The sequence below is a fragment of the Bidens hawaiensis genome, unplaced genomic scaffold (genome assembly GCF_021521415.1).
Source record: "Bidens hawaiensis isolate Kalapana, Puna unplaced genomic scaffold, B.hawaiensis_p1.1 tig00021500_1, whole genome shotgun sequence".
NCBI lineage: Eukaryota > Viridiplantae > Streptophyta > Magnoliopsida > Asterales > Asteraceae > Bidens > Bidens hawaiensis.
Genome location: NW_027493337.1, coordinates 60,974 through 76,045, shown reverse-complemented (window position 1 = coordinate 76,045; position 15,072 = coordinate 60,974). Strand labels below are relative to the sequence as shown.

General features: G+C 39.4%; 2 protein-coding genes across 2 annotated transcripts; one reads left to right on the top strand and one right to left on the bottom strand.

Annotated features, from left to right (window-relative positions):
• Window positions 1-553: 553 nt before the first annotated feature.
• LOC143563585 (CLP protease regulatory subunit CLPX3, mitochondrial-like) lies at window positions 554-3,920 on the top strand. The gene is made up of 14 exons (XM_077051091.1): window positions 554-1,408; window positions 1,493-1,554; window positions 1,653-1,750; window positions 1,829-1,908; window positions 1,993-2,043; window positions 2,130-2,204; window positions 2,284-2,361; window positions 2,447-2,503; window positions 2,602-2,672; window positions 2,768-2,867; window positions 2,971-3,138; window positions 3,213-3,335; window positions 3,425-3,583; window positions 3,691-3,920. The coding sequence occupies exons 1-14, from the start codon at window positions 587-589 to the stop codon at window positions 3,754-3,756; spliced, it is 2,010 nt and encodes a 669-aa protein (XP_076907206.1). The 5' UTR covers window positions 554-586; the 3' UTR covers window positions 3,757-3,920.
• A 52-nt stretch (window positions 3,921-3,972) lies between these two features.
• LOC143563586 (uncharacterized protein ycf45-like) lies at window positions 3,973-5,966 on the bottom strand. The gene is made up of 9 exons (XM_077051092.1): window positions 5,798-5,966; window positions 5,665-5,727; window positions 5,503-5,580; window positions 5,147-5,367; window positions 4,991-5,063; window positions 4,632-4,916; window positions 4,413-4,556; window positions 4,280-4,330; window positions 3,973-4,209 (listed from the first exon to the last, which is right to left on the bottom strand). The coding sequence occupies exons 1-9, from the start codon at window positions 5,942-5,944 to the stop codon at window positions 4,150-4,152; spliced, it is 1,122 nt and encodes a 373-aa protein (XP_076907207.1). The 5' UTR covers window positions 5,945-5,966; the 3' UTR covers window positions 3,973-4,149.
• Between the last annotated feature and the right edge of the window lie 9,106 nt (window positions 5,967-15,072).

The following is a 15,072-nucleotide window of genomic DNA, read 5'->3' as shown; positions in this document are numbered from 1 at the left end:
AAGACGTCATTGCTATGGTGACTTTCAACCAGCTCGGTTTTAGTATGATTTTTGGTTGTCGATTGGGTGGGCTTATTTTAAATTTTAGTTATTTATTTATTCAAATTCTGAAGTCAGTGTAAGCCTGTTTAAGACAATATAGTATGACCAGAGTTGAACAACATGCCTCTCTAAATTTAAAAGATTATAACACATAGCACACAAATAAAACCGTCATTACAAAAAAAAAAAAAAAAAAAAAACAAATTTCCCGAAACCACATGGAAGTATTATATGGAAATAAATGATAACTCATAACTAGTATGACATACCGAATAAAATAAGATGCCCCCAAATCTGAAAAACTGTATAGAAATGGCAAACAAGAAAGAAACAGAGTAATGGAAACCCAAGAGCGATTTACGGTCAGTTTTAATCCCAATTCATCCCGCAAAATCATGCCTGCATCAAACAAACTTATGTATGTAAATCCCAATTCCCATAGATTTCTGGATTAATTAGATAAAATCACTAAACACCCAAAACACTTTAATCGATCCAATCGCAAAATCGCATGCCAATTTCAATCGTTTAGTTTCTGGGTATCATGTCTGGGTTATGGAGATGCAAAAAGATTCAAGATTTTGTATTTACAACAAAATCTAAACGTGGGTTTGTTAATTCGATCTTATACGCCGGCGCCGGTGCCAGTGCCGGCGATTCGTGTATTTTCCGGCCGTTGAGTGGTGCGCAAGCACGGTGTAAATCCGATCACGGCGGCGGCGGCGGCGGCGGCGGCGGCGGCGGTGGGTCCGATGAATTTGGCGGTAAAGTTACAAGGAGGATAAGGGCTGAAGCTAATTGTCCTCGTTGTTCTAAGCAGATGAATTTGGTGTTTTCGAATAATAATCAGCTTATTCCGCCGTCGTCTTACGCCGGAAACGAATCGGAGTCGGTGCCGGATAGTTTTTCGGATGGTGGGTTGAAGAATTCTTATCAGTCGGTTAATGTGTGTCCTAATTGTAAAACTGCTTATTATTTCCGGCCGTACAAGATGGCGCCTTTGCAGGGTCGGTTTGTCGAAATTGGTCGGGTTAAGAATAATAATGGGAAGGATAAGAGAGGAACGAACAATGAGGATGATTATATTTATAAGAACAAAATCAGGGCTTCATTTTGGGACACATTGAAGGCTTATGGTGGTGAACCGCCTGAGAATTGGTCAAGTAATGGACTTGTGGGCCCTACTATCTCCGGACCTCTGTTTCCGACCGGGGTTAATGTTGTTCGTGCTTCTGCAGGCGGTGGTGATGGTGGTGGTGATGGTAATGGGTGGGGTGGTTCGAATCTTGGAAAGAATTTGCCTACACCTAAGGAAATTTGTCAAGGATTGGATAAGTTTGTTATCGGTCAACATGGTGCTAAAAAGGTTTAAACTTTATTTAATGCAATCTGCATTTGAGCATAATTGATAGTGATCTTGATATGGCTATGCATTTGATCACATAAACAGGTTCTTTCGGTGGCTGTTTATAACCATTACAAGAGGATATATCACGCCTCCCTGAAAAAAGAGTTAGTTATTACTTATTAGTCATTATTTTGTGTTCTTTGTATTATATGTATCACTATTAACTTAACTTCTTTATTAACTGTTATGAATTATGAACTAGGTCAGGGGCAGATCCGGAAAAATCCAAGACCGAAGATGACGACGACAATGTTGATTTAGAAAAAAGCAATGTACTTCTAATGGGCCCAACAGGCTCAGGTATGATCGTCATATTGCCTTTGTTTTTTTTATTCACATTTGAGCCTTTGAGTTGACCAATGGTTTTTTGTGAAACAGGGAAGACTTTGCTTGCAAAAACCCTAGCTCGGTTTGTTAATGTTCCCTTTGTTATTGCTGATGCAACAACATTGACTCAGGTTTGCAAGTTATATAAACTTTTGATTCTGTTATTGTTATTGTGTTCGTGTGACTGAAGGTCGGTTATTTTTAATATTATGCAGGCTGGTTATGTTGGTGATGATGTTGAGTCTATATTGCATAAGCTACTTACGGTACCACAATACATATGACTATAATTAATTATTTATCTTTGATATCTTTACACTTTTATAATATAAGGTTTATATACGTTTTGAAGGTTGCTGAATTTAATGTGCAAGCAGCACAACAGGGGATGGTTTACATTGATGAAGTTGATAAGATAACCAAAAAGGTTTATATTTCGCATCATTTGAAGTGATCTTTTGTGAATTATATTTTCTGTTAAAAAATGTTTTTTTCTTATTTTACAGGCTGAGAGTGTAAACATTAGCAGAGATGTTTCTGGTGAGGGTGTTCAACAAGCTCTACTTAAGATGCTGGAAGGAACTGTAAGCAATTAATTTCTTAATTAATTTTCAAAATTAATAAAGTATGATTTTTTTTCTTAAATGAAAAATATTATGATCTTTGTAGATTGTAAATGTGCCTGAAAAGGGGGCCAGGAAGCATCCTAGAGGCGATAACATTCAGGTTCATTCATATGATTATTATATTATCCGTAATCTTTGCTAAAAATATGTGATGTTTTTAAAAGAAAAAAAAACTATTAACTTAATTAAGTTTTGCAGATAGATACAAAAGACATACTTTTTATATGCGGAGGAGCGTTTGTCGATTTGGAAAAAACCATATCCGAGAGGTAAATCCGTATTTTTGTGTTGTATTTATTTTATTTTATTGTACTTTATTTGATAATTAGTAGCTTTAATAATATCGTATTTGATGGTATATCAGACGACAGGCTTCGTCAATAGGTTTTGGAGCACCGGTTCGTGCTAACATGAGAAACGGGGCACCCACAAATGCTGCAGTGACATCATCTTTACTTGAATCGGTAAGCACCAGTTGGAGATATCGTTATTATCTTACAATTATATTATTATTTATGAATATCATGAGCCAAAATTACTTACTGTTTTTTTACTCTCTATTTTCAGGTGGAGAGTAGTGATCTTATAGCTTATGGACTCATACCTGAATTCATAGGAAGGTTTCCAATTTTAGTTAGTTTGTTGGCTCTAACCGAGGATCAACTCGTTCAGGTTCTAATGGAACCAAAAAACGCTCTCGGGAAACAATACAAGAAATTATTAAAGATGAATGACGTAAGTACTTTATTTATAATTAGTTTGAAATGCAGAAGTTGCTAACTATCGTGCACGTGTTTGGTCAACTGTAGGTCAAACTACATTTTACAGAAAAGGCACAAAGATTAATTGCTCATAAAGCAATGGTGAAAAACACGGGTGCTAGAGGATTAAGAGCTATACTTGAAACGCTTCTAACCGACTCTATGTATGAGGTACGTGTGTGTTTTTAGTTATGTACACGTTTTTAATTTGAAGAAGGTTGAATGACATCCTTGTTTTTTTCTTTCCTTATCAAATTTAGATTCCAGATGCTAAGTCGGGGAATGATCGAGTGGATGCCGTTGTGATCGATGAGGAATCGGTTGGCTCAGTGGATTCAGTTGGTTGTGGTGGAAAGATACTTCGAGGTGACGGTGCATTAGAAAAGTATCTTGCAGATACAAGGTCTAGAGAACAAACGGTATGAAATTTACACATTTTTATCCGCTTAGCATATAGGCGGTTAGATGTAACATGTTTTCTTAATTCCTTTGTTACACTTTATGAGAACTTTTGTGATTAATGCAGGAAGTTGAAGGGGAAGGGGAAGGGGAAGGGGAAGAAGAGAGCTCTTCAAAAGCTATGAGCATGTAACATTACAAGACATACAACTAATTTAACCTTTTCTTTTTCTCATTCGTTACAAAATACCCGAATATAAAACTGTATCTCCATGTACAACAGAAAATAGTATTCTAGTCGGGCTTTAGTTGATAGAGAAAAAAAAACACAGGAAAGTGTAGGCATTCTTGTTTAATCTGTACATTGTACAAAATAAGCTTTCTAATTGAGAGAGGGATTGTATTTGTCCCATTTTATATATGCCTTAACTGGTGTATGTAAATTTCACTGTTCTATTTTATTCTTCTTATAATTTTCTCAATTTGATATTTTATCAATTACAAACACAAATGCCAAAATTAAGAATTTATATCTTAAATCAGTGTTTTTGACACTCAATAAGAACATAATACCTTAAAATTTATCTTAATCCTCAATTTTCCATTTTTCTATGATAACTTTCATTTGTTTGTCCCGCTTCCGAACCTACAACACAGATGCAGTCATGTAAAACGAGAACACGCATGTCAAACCATAAGTTTAAAATATCATTTACCTCAACCCGAGGCTTTTCCCCACGAAGCAGTGCATCCACACTTCTTTCTGTCTGAAGAAAAGAAAAATTTAAGATCTGGAAAATAATTATATATCGCTCGCACACACATACACACAATGACACACTAGTATACCTTATGTACAACCCAGTAGTGTCTCTCTCTCATCTCAATCATGAACGGGAAGGTAGGCGGGCCACTCCTTTGACTAATACTTTTCCTGCTATTTCTCTTACGAGCTTCCTCATCCCCTAAAGTAACCGTCTCTACTCCACCAGCCTGTACCACATGGTCCCATTGGTTAGCAGGGTATTTATAGCCCAGTAAGTTATCAAATTTCAGGACAAAACATACCAAGCGGGACAAAACAGGATTCTTTATAATGTTTTCCAGTCGATCACCATGAGCACTACCTATGACCATGACTCCTCTCTCACTAATCGATTTACAAGCGTTAACTTCATCCCGGGTGCTAATTTCATCAACAATAATCACTTCCGGCATGTGATTCTCCACCGCCTCGATCATGACTTTGTGTTGCAAAAATGGTTTTGAAACCTGCATTCTTCTCGTGCTGCCTATGGCCGGGTGCGGTATATCCCCACCCCCTCCTATTTCATTACTAGTATCCACCACCACCTATCTTTATCATCAATACTGTTATATTTATAAATATGCATTTTTTGGCATTTATAAATGTTCACAAAACGTACCACTCGTTTTTGTAAGTCGTCTGAAAGAACTCGAGATATTTCTCGCATAACTGTAGTCTTCCCTACACCAGGCCTATTATCAATGTTAATAAGAATTTCAGCTGTTTTGGCTCACGGGCCTATTATAGGCTCGTCGAGGGTTTCTAGTTTATTTACCTTCCAATAAAGAGGATACTTTCTCCAAACTGAAGAAGATCCCAGACCATGTCAATGTGACCCCTAATCGCCCTGCCAACTCTGCAAGTTAACCCGACGACAACACCTTTTCTATTTCTAACAGCTGATATGCGATGCAGGGTGCCAGTTATTCCAGCTCTATTATCTCCTCCTATTTCTCCAATCGCGTTTTCAGCGTATTCTAGCTCTTCCATTGAAACCTGTTTATTAATTTTTTTTAGAAACTAACTTATGAAATAATACATAGCTGATCCCAGAATTGTGGACTCGTATTTGGGTCAACTTAGAACAGGCATAACTTTTATTAGCTTAAAAGAAAAGAAGCATTCATTTACCTCGGTGTCTCTTAGATATTTTCTGCCGGAATCACCGAGATAGCGAGCCTCTGGCAAACGACCCAAATCCAATACTACCTACCAGTATATACAGAGAATAAATGAATAATATTACACTTGCAAACAGGTACAATTGCAAAAGCTAAAGTATTTGCATATTACCTCCAACAGTTGATCTTTTTTAGATTCCATGACAAGATTGTGACGCAAATCATGTGGAAGAATCTGGAAAAGAAAACGAATGATTATAATATGCATTTAGCTACGGAAATTGGAAAGAGAAGCAATACCTTACCTTTAATAATTGATTAATATCATCAGAAGGTGTGCACTTAGTGGTGATAATGGATTTGATGGTTGAAATTGAAATTGAAATGGAATTGGGTTTGAAATAAGTTGGAATCTGGTGCTTGTAGAAGAAAGATGGGTAGCATGCGGACATGGTGGTTATTGCTGCTGCTGCTGCTGCTGCTGCTGCTGCTGCATGTGCCTTGCCGGGTCGGACCTCCGAAAAGAGTGAAAGAAAGGATGACAATCGCCGGCCACTTCCCCCTTTTCTGTTTTATATTTTTTAACCGGATTCAAAGTTTGGTTGACGTTTTTTTTTTTTCGGAAACCATACTCGGCTGCCATTTAACATTCGTTGTGTCACAACACACGGCGGGACTTCAACCCAAGTAAGCTTGGGATTCGAACGGACAACATTACAAGGCGTAGCTCAAATCCTTCATTGTCAATATATAATCAACGTGACACAAGTGAAGATCATTGAAAAACCCAAGCCTACTACCACTTTTTTCTTGAGAATATATTATTAAAATATTTATTTGTTTAAAAAGTAGTGATTACATGAAAACAAAATGCAAATAGGCAATAAGCTGCGTTATTATCTCTTTTGAATTACAAAACTCAATCTTTTAAAAACTACATTGATTGATTTTGGAGTCATAATATTACTATGCATGACCTGTTAAACTTGGCTAACTAACTCTACAACTTCAGGCGCGAGAAACCAAAAGTGTCTGTAAACGGGTTTCTAATTAATGTAAAAATGTATATCTTACAAGAGATGATCCACTCCTTGCATAGAAAAGGAGAGAGACTTTTAAACAAATATAAATTACAATGGTAGAGGCCTAGATACATGCAAGGACCTACATGTATATACATACAACAGGGCCTAAGTACATGCAAGGACCGCTAAATAATTAAATTGATGACACTATTCATCCAGTTGGAGCATAGATGCTAATCATGCCCAACTTGTTGCAAATAAAATCAATTTGAGCTTTTCGGAGAGGTTTCGTGGGAATATCTGCAAGTTGAAAATCGGTCTTCACGTGAATTGGCTGAATGGATAGTGGATCTTTTTGAGTGACCACTATCTGATATCTTATTAGATGACAATCAACATCGATGTGTGTTGTCATTTCTTGAAATACTTGATTTTTAGCTACATGTATAGTTGATTGACTATCACAGTATAATCGCATCAAGTCATTAGAAATAGCCCCGAGTTCTCTGAGAAGTCGACGAACTCATGCCATCTCTGATGTCATGTAACATCGAGAAAATTTCGAGTTTAAAATGTAAACTTTCTAAAAGTTAAGGGACTAAATATGCCAAATTCCAAACCTTAGGGTTTAAAGTGAAAATTCTGCTTTCTTGTCCTTTCGCGATACGCGACGGGACAAAAGACAAACCCATCGCGTACCGCGACGCGTTTGGTCAAAAAGATTCTAGAAGAGTCAACAGCGATACGCAATCGCTGTTGAGTCTACGTCATCGCGTACCGCGATGACGTGGCCCTGACACCTCTGGCACAAGCCTGCCACTTGTCCACACGTGGCACACCTCTTGCCACGTGTCCCAACACATGGCCACACGTGGCACGACGTCCGCCACGTGTTAACATGTGGCACACCGTCTGCCACGTGGCGACACGTGGCAGACCTATGTTGTGACTGCGCAAGGCTACGTCGCGCTACGCGGCGGGTGCCCAGGACGCCGTCGCGTACCGCGATGGGATCCAAATTTTGGCTATAAATTTAAGGCCACGGGATTCATTCCAACTCACACCAAAACCTGATATCTCTCATCTCTCTAGCATCTCTCTAAACTCTGAAATTCCGATCCTCGATCCACCTCGATAAACGTGCCATAATACCTCGATTTCTGTGTCCCGATCCTCGATTTCCGTGTCGACGTTACCTCAAAGTTTGTACCACCGTCCACCCACATACGACCAAGGAAGGTGTTTGTTCTCGAAAGGCGTGTCATCAATTTTCGAAGATTGGTGTTATCATTGACGTACCAAAGTTGATCGAGGAAGTGAAGCGGCGTTGGAGTGCTGCTCAAGTCCCTAGAGTTTCTAAACGCCAAAAAGGTTAGGCGTAACGACAAATGAATATAATATAATATTATATTAAAGGCTTAAGCCTTAAGTCGAGGTTATACTCGATGCCTCGATAAAAGAGAAATAAACATAACAAAGAAAAGAAAATAAGATTGAATTGTAAATATTTATATATGAGTGTAAGTATATATGTATATTCTTTGTTATGAAATTATTATTTAAGCAATAATGAGTATTCTTAAATAATTAAAAGAAAAGAATACGTTTCTTTGAGAAGAAGAAACGTCGGGTTTTTATAAATAAACTAAAGGTTTATAATTACTTTTTAAACTAAAGGTTTTCAAGTAAAGGAGATTTGTGAACTAAAGGTTCATCGAAGTAGAGTTATAAAATAAGACTAAAGGTCTTAAGCCGGATTGTATATCCGACTAACAAATGTTTATACTCGTACTATAGGTGCGAGAAAAAAAGGGAAAGACCCTCGGACGGTGAGTGAAGCCGAACTCAAAGAGAAAAGGTGAATACGCCCCCAAACTTTTAAACTTGTTTTCAAATGAGTCAAACTTGCTATATGAAAATGATTACAAGGGACTACGTGTCCCTAAAACCATTATAAAGGAAAGTATAAACCTAGCCCTCAGGCTGTGGTATACGTGTGTCTGGATCCTTACATATGTGGTAGTATGCGATCGGCACATCGCACCACCCTGATCGTAGGACGCTTTCCCGCGGGAAGTACGATCATTGTGTATACTTACGGGTACTTAACTAAGTCGAACGCTGCGGTGTTTGCTGAGGTGACCTAGAGTAGAGACTTGAATTTATAAATGTGATTTGACTTTGTTATTCCTAAGCCACGATGGGCCGAGGCAGGCGTAGTCTCGAGGGGTAATAAAGTAAAAGAAAATATTTTAGCGTCAGCGTGTTCACCAGCATCCGTTGCTGACGTATTTTATTTACATTTTGCAGGTGAACAAGATTAGCGCTTGGAATATCGAAGTGCTATTTATACATCCGATGGCTCGGATTTTGTTTTGTATAAACTTGAATATATAATGGTGGATTTTGTAATATAAACAAGTAATACTTTTATAACTTAAATGGGTATTTTATAATCCCGTCTTTTGTAATCTTTACAACTTTAATCCACAAGTTTTACAAGTCTTTCGCTAATATAACGTAACTCTGATTTATTTACACTTGTGGTACCAACTGTTGGGTCGCACTTCTAGGCCGTGTTTTGGGGTGTGACAAGTGTTGGTATCAGAGCCATCGATCTTAGTGAATTGGGTATCATAAAACAATACCCAAGCTTCGATCCAAGTATAGGAAATAATTGAATATTTTCTTAGGGATAAGATAGGCTGGTAACCTTTTCTTTCCCTCTACATTCTAAACCACCTATAAATATTAGATGTCATTCAAAAGTTGGATGGAAAACTATGTATGAAAGGCAAAGGAAGCTAGAATTGCCGAACCTTTCCCCGAGGATAACATGAGTGATGGATATTATGAATCCTACTTTGACCAAGATGTAGAACATGACTTGACCAAACCAGTATAGTATCCCGGAAGTAGACACTACCCAATAGACGTTCCCGAAAGTCCACCAAAACAAAGAGTCAAACCGCCAAGGCACTCAAGTTACCATCCACCAACAATACCCATGTACCTTCCCGCTGAAGTACCAACGTACCACCCCTAGGAGACCCCCACATACCAATCATCACAAGTGCCGCAGTACTACCCAACCGGATACTTACCAAATCCACACCCGTCCTATGCCTTCCTTTCAAACCGACCAATAAAAGAAGAACCAAGATCTCCATCCTCCGACTGGATGCAGTGCCACTCTGATCAACGAAGGTGGCACACAGGAAGTTCCACTCTTAATGAAGTCAACTCTCAACCCAACAATGGCGAAGGGCCGTCCTGCAAGCCCAATATGAGGGTAATGATGCCCTACGAAAGTTTCAAAATGCCCCCGATGATCAGCGAGACTACCCAACACATAGAGGAGGAGGAACCTGAAGAAAATGAAGAACCTATGGAAGAAGAGGAACCAGAAGAGGAGGAAGACCCCGAAGAAGAGGATGATCCTGAGGAAGAGTCTGAACCGGAAGAAGAGCATCCTGACAATCCCAATGAGATGTCAACATCAATGGATGGATCACTCACTTCCCAAAACCTGAGCTACGGTTCTATGGATCCATATGTACAATATCTCGAAGCTCTCAGGAACCAAGCTTCATCAAGCTTCCCACCATTCCAAGGAGAAATTCCATCAATTTAAGAGCAAGCTGATGAGATCCGAGAATAGGACCAAGCTACTAAAGCTTTCTTCCGACATGACCGACGTTCCGTATCCAAAACTGAGGAATCACTATGAGATGGTGACATTGGGTTATCGCGACCCACCTCCAAAATACGAATACCCCAACGAGGTCACGCAGTCGTATGAAGAACACTTGGACCGTGCTCTGCACGAAACTGATGATTGTAGGAAAAAGGTGGCTGAGGAAGGAAAGAAAAAGAAGAAGGGGAGAAAAGCTTCTTTATAAGTGCAACAAGCTGACAAAAGTGGTGAAAATTTTTTTAATGGATTAAAGCAGTGGTGATGATGGATGCGATAAGAAGACTTTGTGTGTGTGTTAATGTCATGTATGTGTTATATGAATAATCGTGTAATAAAAGACGTGTAGATGTCTTTGTGTAATGATAGGTCTATCAATATATATATATATATATATATATATATATATCATGTGATATATATATATGTAAGTTGTATAATAAAGTATATATATATATATATATATATATATATATATATATATATATATATATATATATATATATATATATATATATATCCTTTCACGATATATATATAAGCGTGGAATAAAAATGTATGTGTTTAATAAGGGAAACGTTGTTAAAATTTCAGATATAAAAGAAATATTGAAAAAGAAACATGTCTGAACAAAACAACAACAACAATAATGCTAGAAAAGAAAAGGAAAAAGAAATAAGAAAAGAAAAGGGGAAAGACCCCGTGGGTAATCAAGAAGAAGAAATCCCCGAAAAATATAAAAATTTAATACAAAAGATGGTAAAAGACGCTGTTAGGGAAGAATCTGAAGCTAGATCCCAATCTAGGCAATCCAAACATTCCCGATCCGTTAATCCGTCACAGAAATCTGTTAATCCTTCCCGAAAATCCGTGAAATCCCGTTCAAAACCGATTCATGACGAAGAAAGTGTTCATGAATCGAATGTTGATGGAAGTGTTAGGCAAGAGTTCAAGAAGCTCAAAATTGGGGGATGTTCGTTTAAAGATTTCAAATACTATGGACCGAAGAAATTCCACGGTGATAAAGGAGCCATCACAACCGTGAGATGGCTTGAGGAGATGGAAACAATTGATATCACGAGCAAGTGTTCGAACGAGGAGAAGATTCAATACTCTGCCCTTATGTTTAAGGGAGAAGCGCTCGAGTGGTGGAATACAATGTTGATGAGCAAGGGGAGAGAGATGATGTATAATCTAAGTTGGGATGAGTTCAAGGCTTTATTGATGGAAAAGTTTTGTCCCATGCATGAAACCGACCAGATCCAAACTAAATTTCTCAATCATAAGGTCGTGGGGACGAACCTTCGTGAATACAACACTAAGTTTCACGAATATTGTCGTCTGGTTCCCCAGCTGGTAAATCCGGAATCCATCAAGGTTACCCGATACATTTGGGGACTGCCTCGGGAAATCCACGATATGGTGAGGTCTCACTTACCTCAAACTGCTGACTCTGCGATGGAGTTAGCTGGTTACCTGATGGGGCGGTTTGATCCGCAATAAGGAAGAAGATAAGAAGGTTACAACAACAACCCAAGGGAGATCTGGAGGAAGCGCCAACTTCAAAGGCAAAGGCGTAAACCAACACCAAAGTCGATTCAATCCCAACGCCACGCCATGCAAGACATGCAGGAGGTATCACAAAGGTCGATGCAACTTCACTCCACCTCCTAAGGTTTGTGAATCATGCAATCATACAGGTCATGCTGCAGCTGACTGTTGGAAGAAAAAGATGACATAATACAATTACAAGGAGATGGGTCATCTTAGTTTCGAATGCCCAAAGAACAAACCCGCGACTGGTGGTGCGGGTGGAAGTGGCAAAGACAAGAAGGGAAACGCGCGAGTCTTTGTACTCGACACAAAGAAAGCCGCTGACATGCCGGAAACCATCACCGGTACGTTCCTAGTCAACGACACCTATGCTAGAGTTTTATTTGATTCGGGTGCCAATTTAAGTTTCATAGATTATAGTTTTTGTGGTCTATTAAACGAACCTTTAACAAAGTTAGATAAAACTCTAAGAGTCGAGACTGCTAGTGGCGAAATGGTTAAGATCTCCGAAGCCCTTGAAAACGGAAAAATTCATTTAGCCGGTTATATCTTACCTATCCAGCTCTTACCTATGGCACTTGCTGGTTTTGATATTGTACTTGGTATGGATTGGTTATCCAATAACCATGCTCGTATCATCTGCAATAGCAAAACCATTGAACTTCAAGCCCCTGATAAACGAACGATTCGAATTGAAGGGGACAAAGACGCGGGCCAAGTTAGCATAATTTACATGATTAGGGCTAACAAATTTTTAAATCAAGGATGCTTAGCATTCATGGCCTACGTCACTGAAGAGTCAAAGCCAAAGGAGATAAAGGACGTACCTATAGTCTCCAACTTTTCTGATGTCTTTCCTGATGAACTTCCCGGAATCCCTCCCGACCGCGAAGTAGAGTTTAGGATTGATCTTATTCCCAGTACCTCTCCAATCGCCAAAGCTCCGTATCACTTGGCGCCGACTGAAATGAAGGAGTTGAAGAAACAACTCGATGAACTGCTTGAGAAAGGTTTCATTCGACCGAGTTCGTCACCATGGGGAGCGCCAATCCTATTTGTCAAACAGAAGGATGGATCCATGCGGATGTGTATCGATTATCGTGCGTTGAACAAAGTCACATTCAAAAACCGATATCCACTCCCTCGAATCGATGATCTTTTCGACCAACTTCAAGGTGCTAGCTTCTTTTCCAAAATCGATCTTCGTTCCGGCTATCACCAACTCAAAGTCCAATCCGAGGATATTCCTAAAACCGCCTTTCGAACAAGGTATGGTCATTATGAGTTCACTATTATGCCATTCGGACTCACTAATGCGCCAGCCGCATTCATGGACATGATGAACCGATTTTGTAATCCTTACTTAGATAAATTTGTTATCGTATTCATCGACTATATACTTGTTTATTCTAAGTCTAAGGATGATCATGAAATCTATCTCCGAACTCTGCTTGAAATTCTTAGAACCGAGAAGTTGTATGCTAAATTTTCAAAATGCGAATTCTGGTTACAAGAAGTACAATTTCTTGGTCACATCATCAACGTCAACGGTATTCAAGTCGATCCTGCTAAGATTGAAGCTATCTCTAAGTGGGAGATCCCAAAATCGCCAACCGAGATCAGAAGTTTCTTAGGTTTGGCCGGCTATTACCGTAGGTTCATTGAAAACTTTTCCCGAATCGCTGTTCCCTTAACCTCCTTAACTCGCAAGAACATCAAATATGAGTGGGGAACAAAGCAACAAGAGGCGTTCGATATACTCAAACAAAAACTCAACCAAGCACCTATACTGGCCTTGCTAGAAGGTACTGAGGATTTTGTGGTATTTAGTGACGCGTCTCATTCCGGCTTGGGATGCGTACTAATACAACGCAAGAAAGTAATCGCTTACGCCTCTCGTTAACTTAAGGTACACGAGAAGAATTACACGACTCACGATCTAGAGTTAGGCGCCATAATCTTTGCACTTAAGATATGGAGGCACTATCTCTATGGAGTAAGATTTACCGTGTACACTGATCACAAAAGTCTAAAGCACATCTTCGATCAAAAAGAGCTTAACATGCGCCAACGGGGATGGATGGAAACACTCAATGACTATGATTGTGAGATTGTTTACCATGAAGGAAAAGTCAACGTCGTGGCTGGCGCCTTAAGTTGTAAGGAACATGAAAAGCCAAAAAGAGTCCGAGCCTTAAGGCTAGAACTCCAAGTTGATCTTCTCGAACAAATCAAAACTGCCCAAACTCAAGCGATCAATGAAAACCAAATCTCTGACGAAAAGCGTAACGACACCATTGACTCGCTAGTCAAGGGTGACGATGGTATCCTTAGACTCGGCAATAGAATTTGGGTACCAATCGTTGGGGACTTGCGTGAGAAAATTCTGAACGAGGCTCACAAATCCAAGTATATGATGCATCCCTGGAGCGACAAAATGTACCATATCCGCAAATCAAACTATTGGTGGAATGGGATGAAAAGGGATGTCGCTTCACATGTGGCGAAATGTTTACATGTTTGAAAGTCAAGGCTGAACATCAAAAGCCTTCGGGATTGCTTCAACAACCCGAACTTCCCGTATGGAAGTGGGAGCTAATGACCATGGATTTTATTACCAAACTCCCTAAAACGACTCGTCAACATAATGCTATTTGGGTAATTGTGGACCGCCTAACAAAGTCCGCGCACTTTATACCCATCAATGAATCATACTCTATGGATAGATTAGCGCGTATCTATGTAAACACCATCGTTGCTTTGCATGGAGTACCGCTGTCTATAATCTCTGATCGAGACAGTTGTTTTACGTCTCATTTCTGGAAAAGCTTCCAACAAGCACTCGGTACAAAGCTAAACCTTAGCACCGCCTATCATCCACAAACCGATGGGCAAAGCGAAAGGACGATTCAAACGTTGGAAGACATGCTTCGAGCTTGTGTGATTGATTTAGGTGGAAGTTGGGATGACCACTTACCCCTAATGGAATTCTCGTATAATAATAGTTATCACACAAGTATTCAAGCCGCACCATTCGAGGCGTTATATGGACGAAAATGTAGAACGCCCGTGTGTTGGTCTGAAATCGGAGACAATCAATTGTCTGGACCCGAAATAGTCCAAGAAACCACCGACAAAATCCTTCAAATCCGAGAGCGACTTAAGACGGCACGTGATCGCCAAAAGAGTTATGCCGATGTCCGTCGTAAGCCGTTGGAATTCAATGTTGGTGACAAAGTATTATTGAAAGTTTCTCCTTGGAGAGGAGTCGTGCGCTTCGGAAAGAAAGGAAAACTAAGTCCTCGAT

Coding starts and splice junctions, on each gene's coding strand:
- LOC143563585 (XM_077051091.1), top strand. CDS start 587: ATGTCTGGGTTATGGAGATGCAAAAAGATTCAAGATTTTGTATTTACA. Junction 3,139..3,212: donor AATTATTAAAGATGAATGAC/GTAAGTACTTTA, acceptor GGTCAACTGTAG/GTCAAACTACATTTTACAGA. Junction 3,584..3,690: donor CAAGGTCTAGAGAACAAACG/GTATGAAATTTA, acceptor TGATTAATGCAG/GAAGTTGAAGGGGAAGGGGA.
- LOC143563586 (XM_077051092.1), bottom strand. CDS start 5,944: ATGTCCGCATGCTACCCATCTTTCTTCTACAAGCACCAGATTCCAACT. Junction 5,368..5,502: donor AATATCTAAGAGACACCGAG/GTAAATGAATGC, acceptor ATTAATAAACAG/GTTTCAATGGAAGAGCTAGA. Junction 4,917..4,990: donor ACGACTTACAAAAACGAGTG/GTACGTTTTGTG, acceptor TGATAAAGATAG/GTGGTGGTGGATACTAGTAA.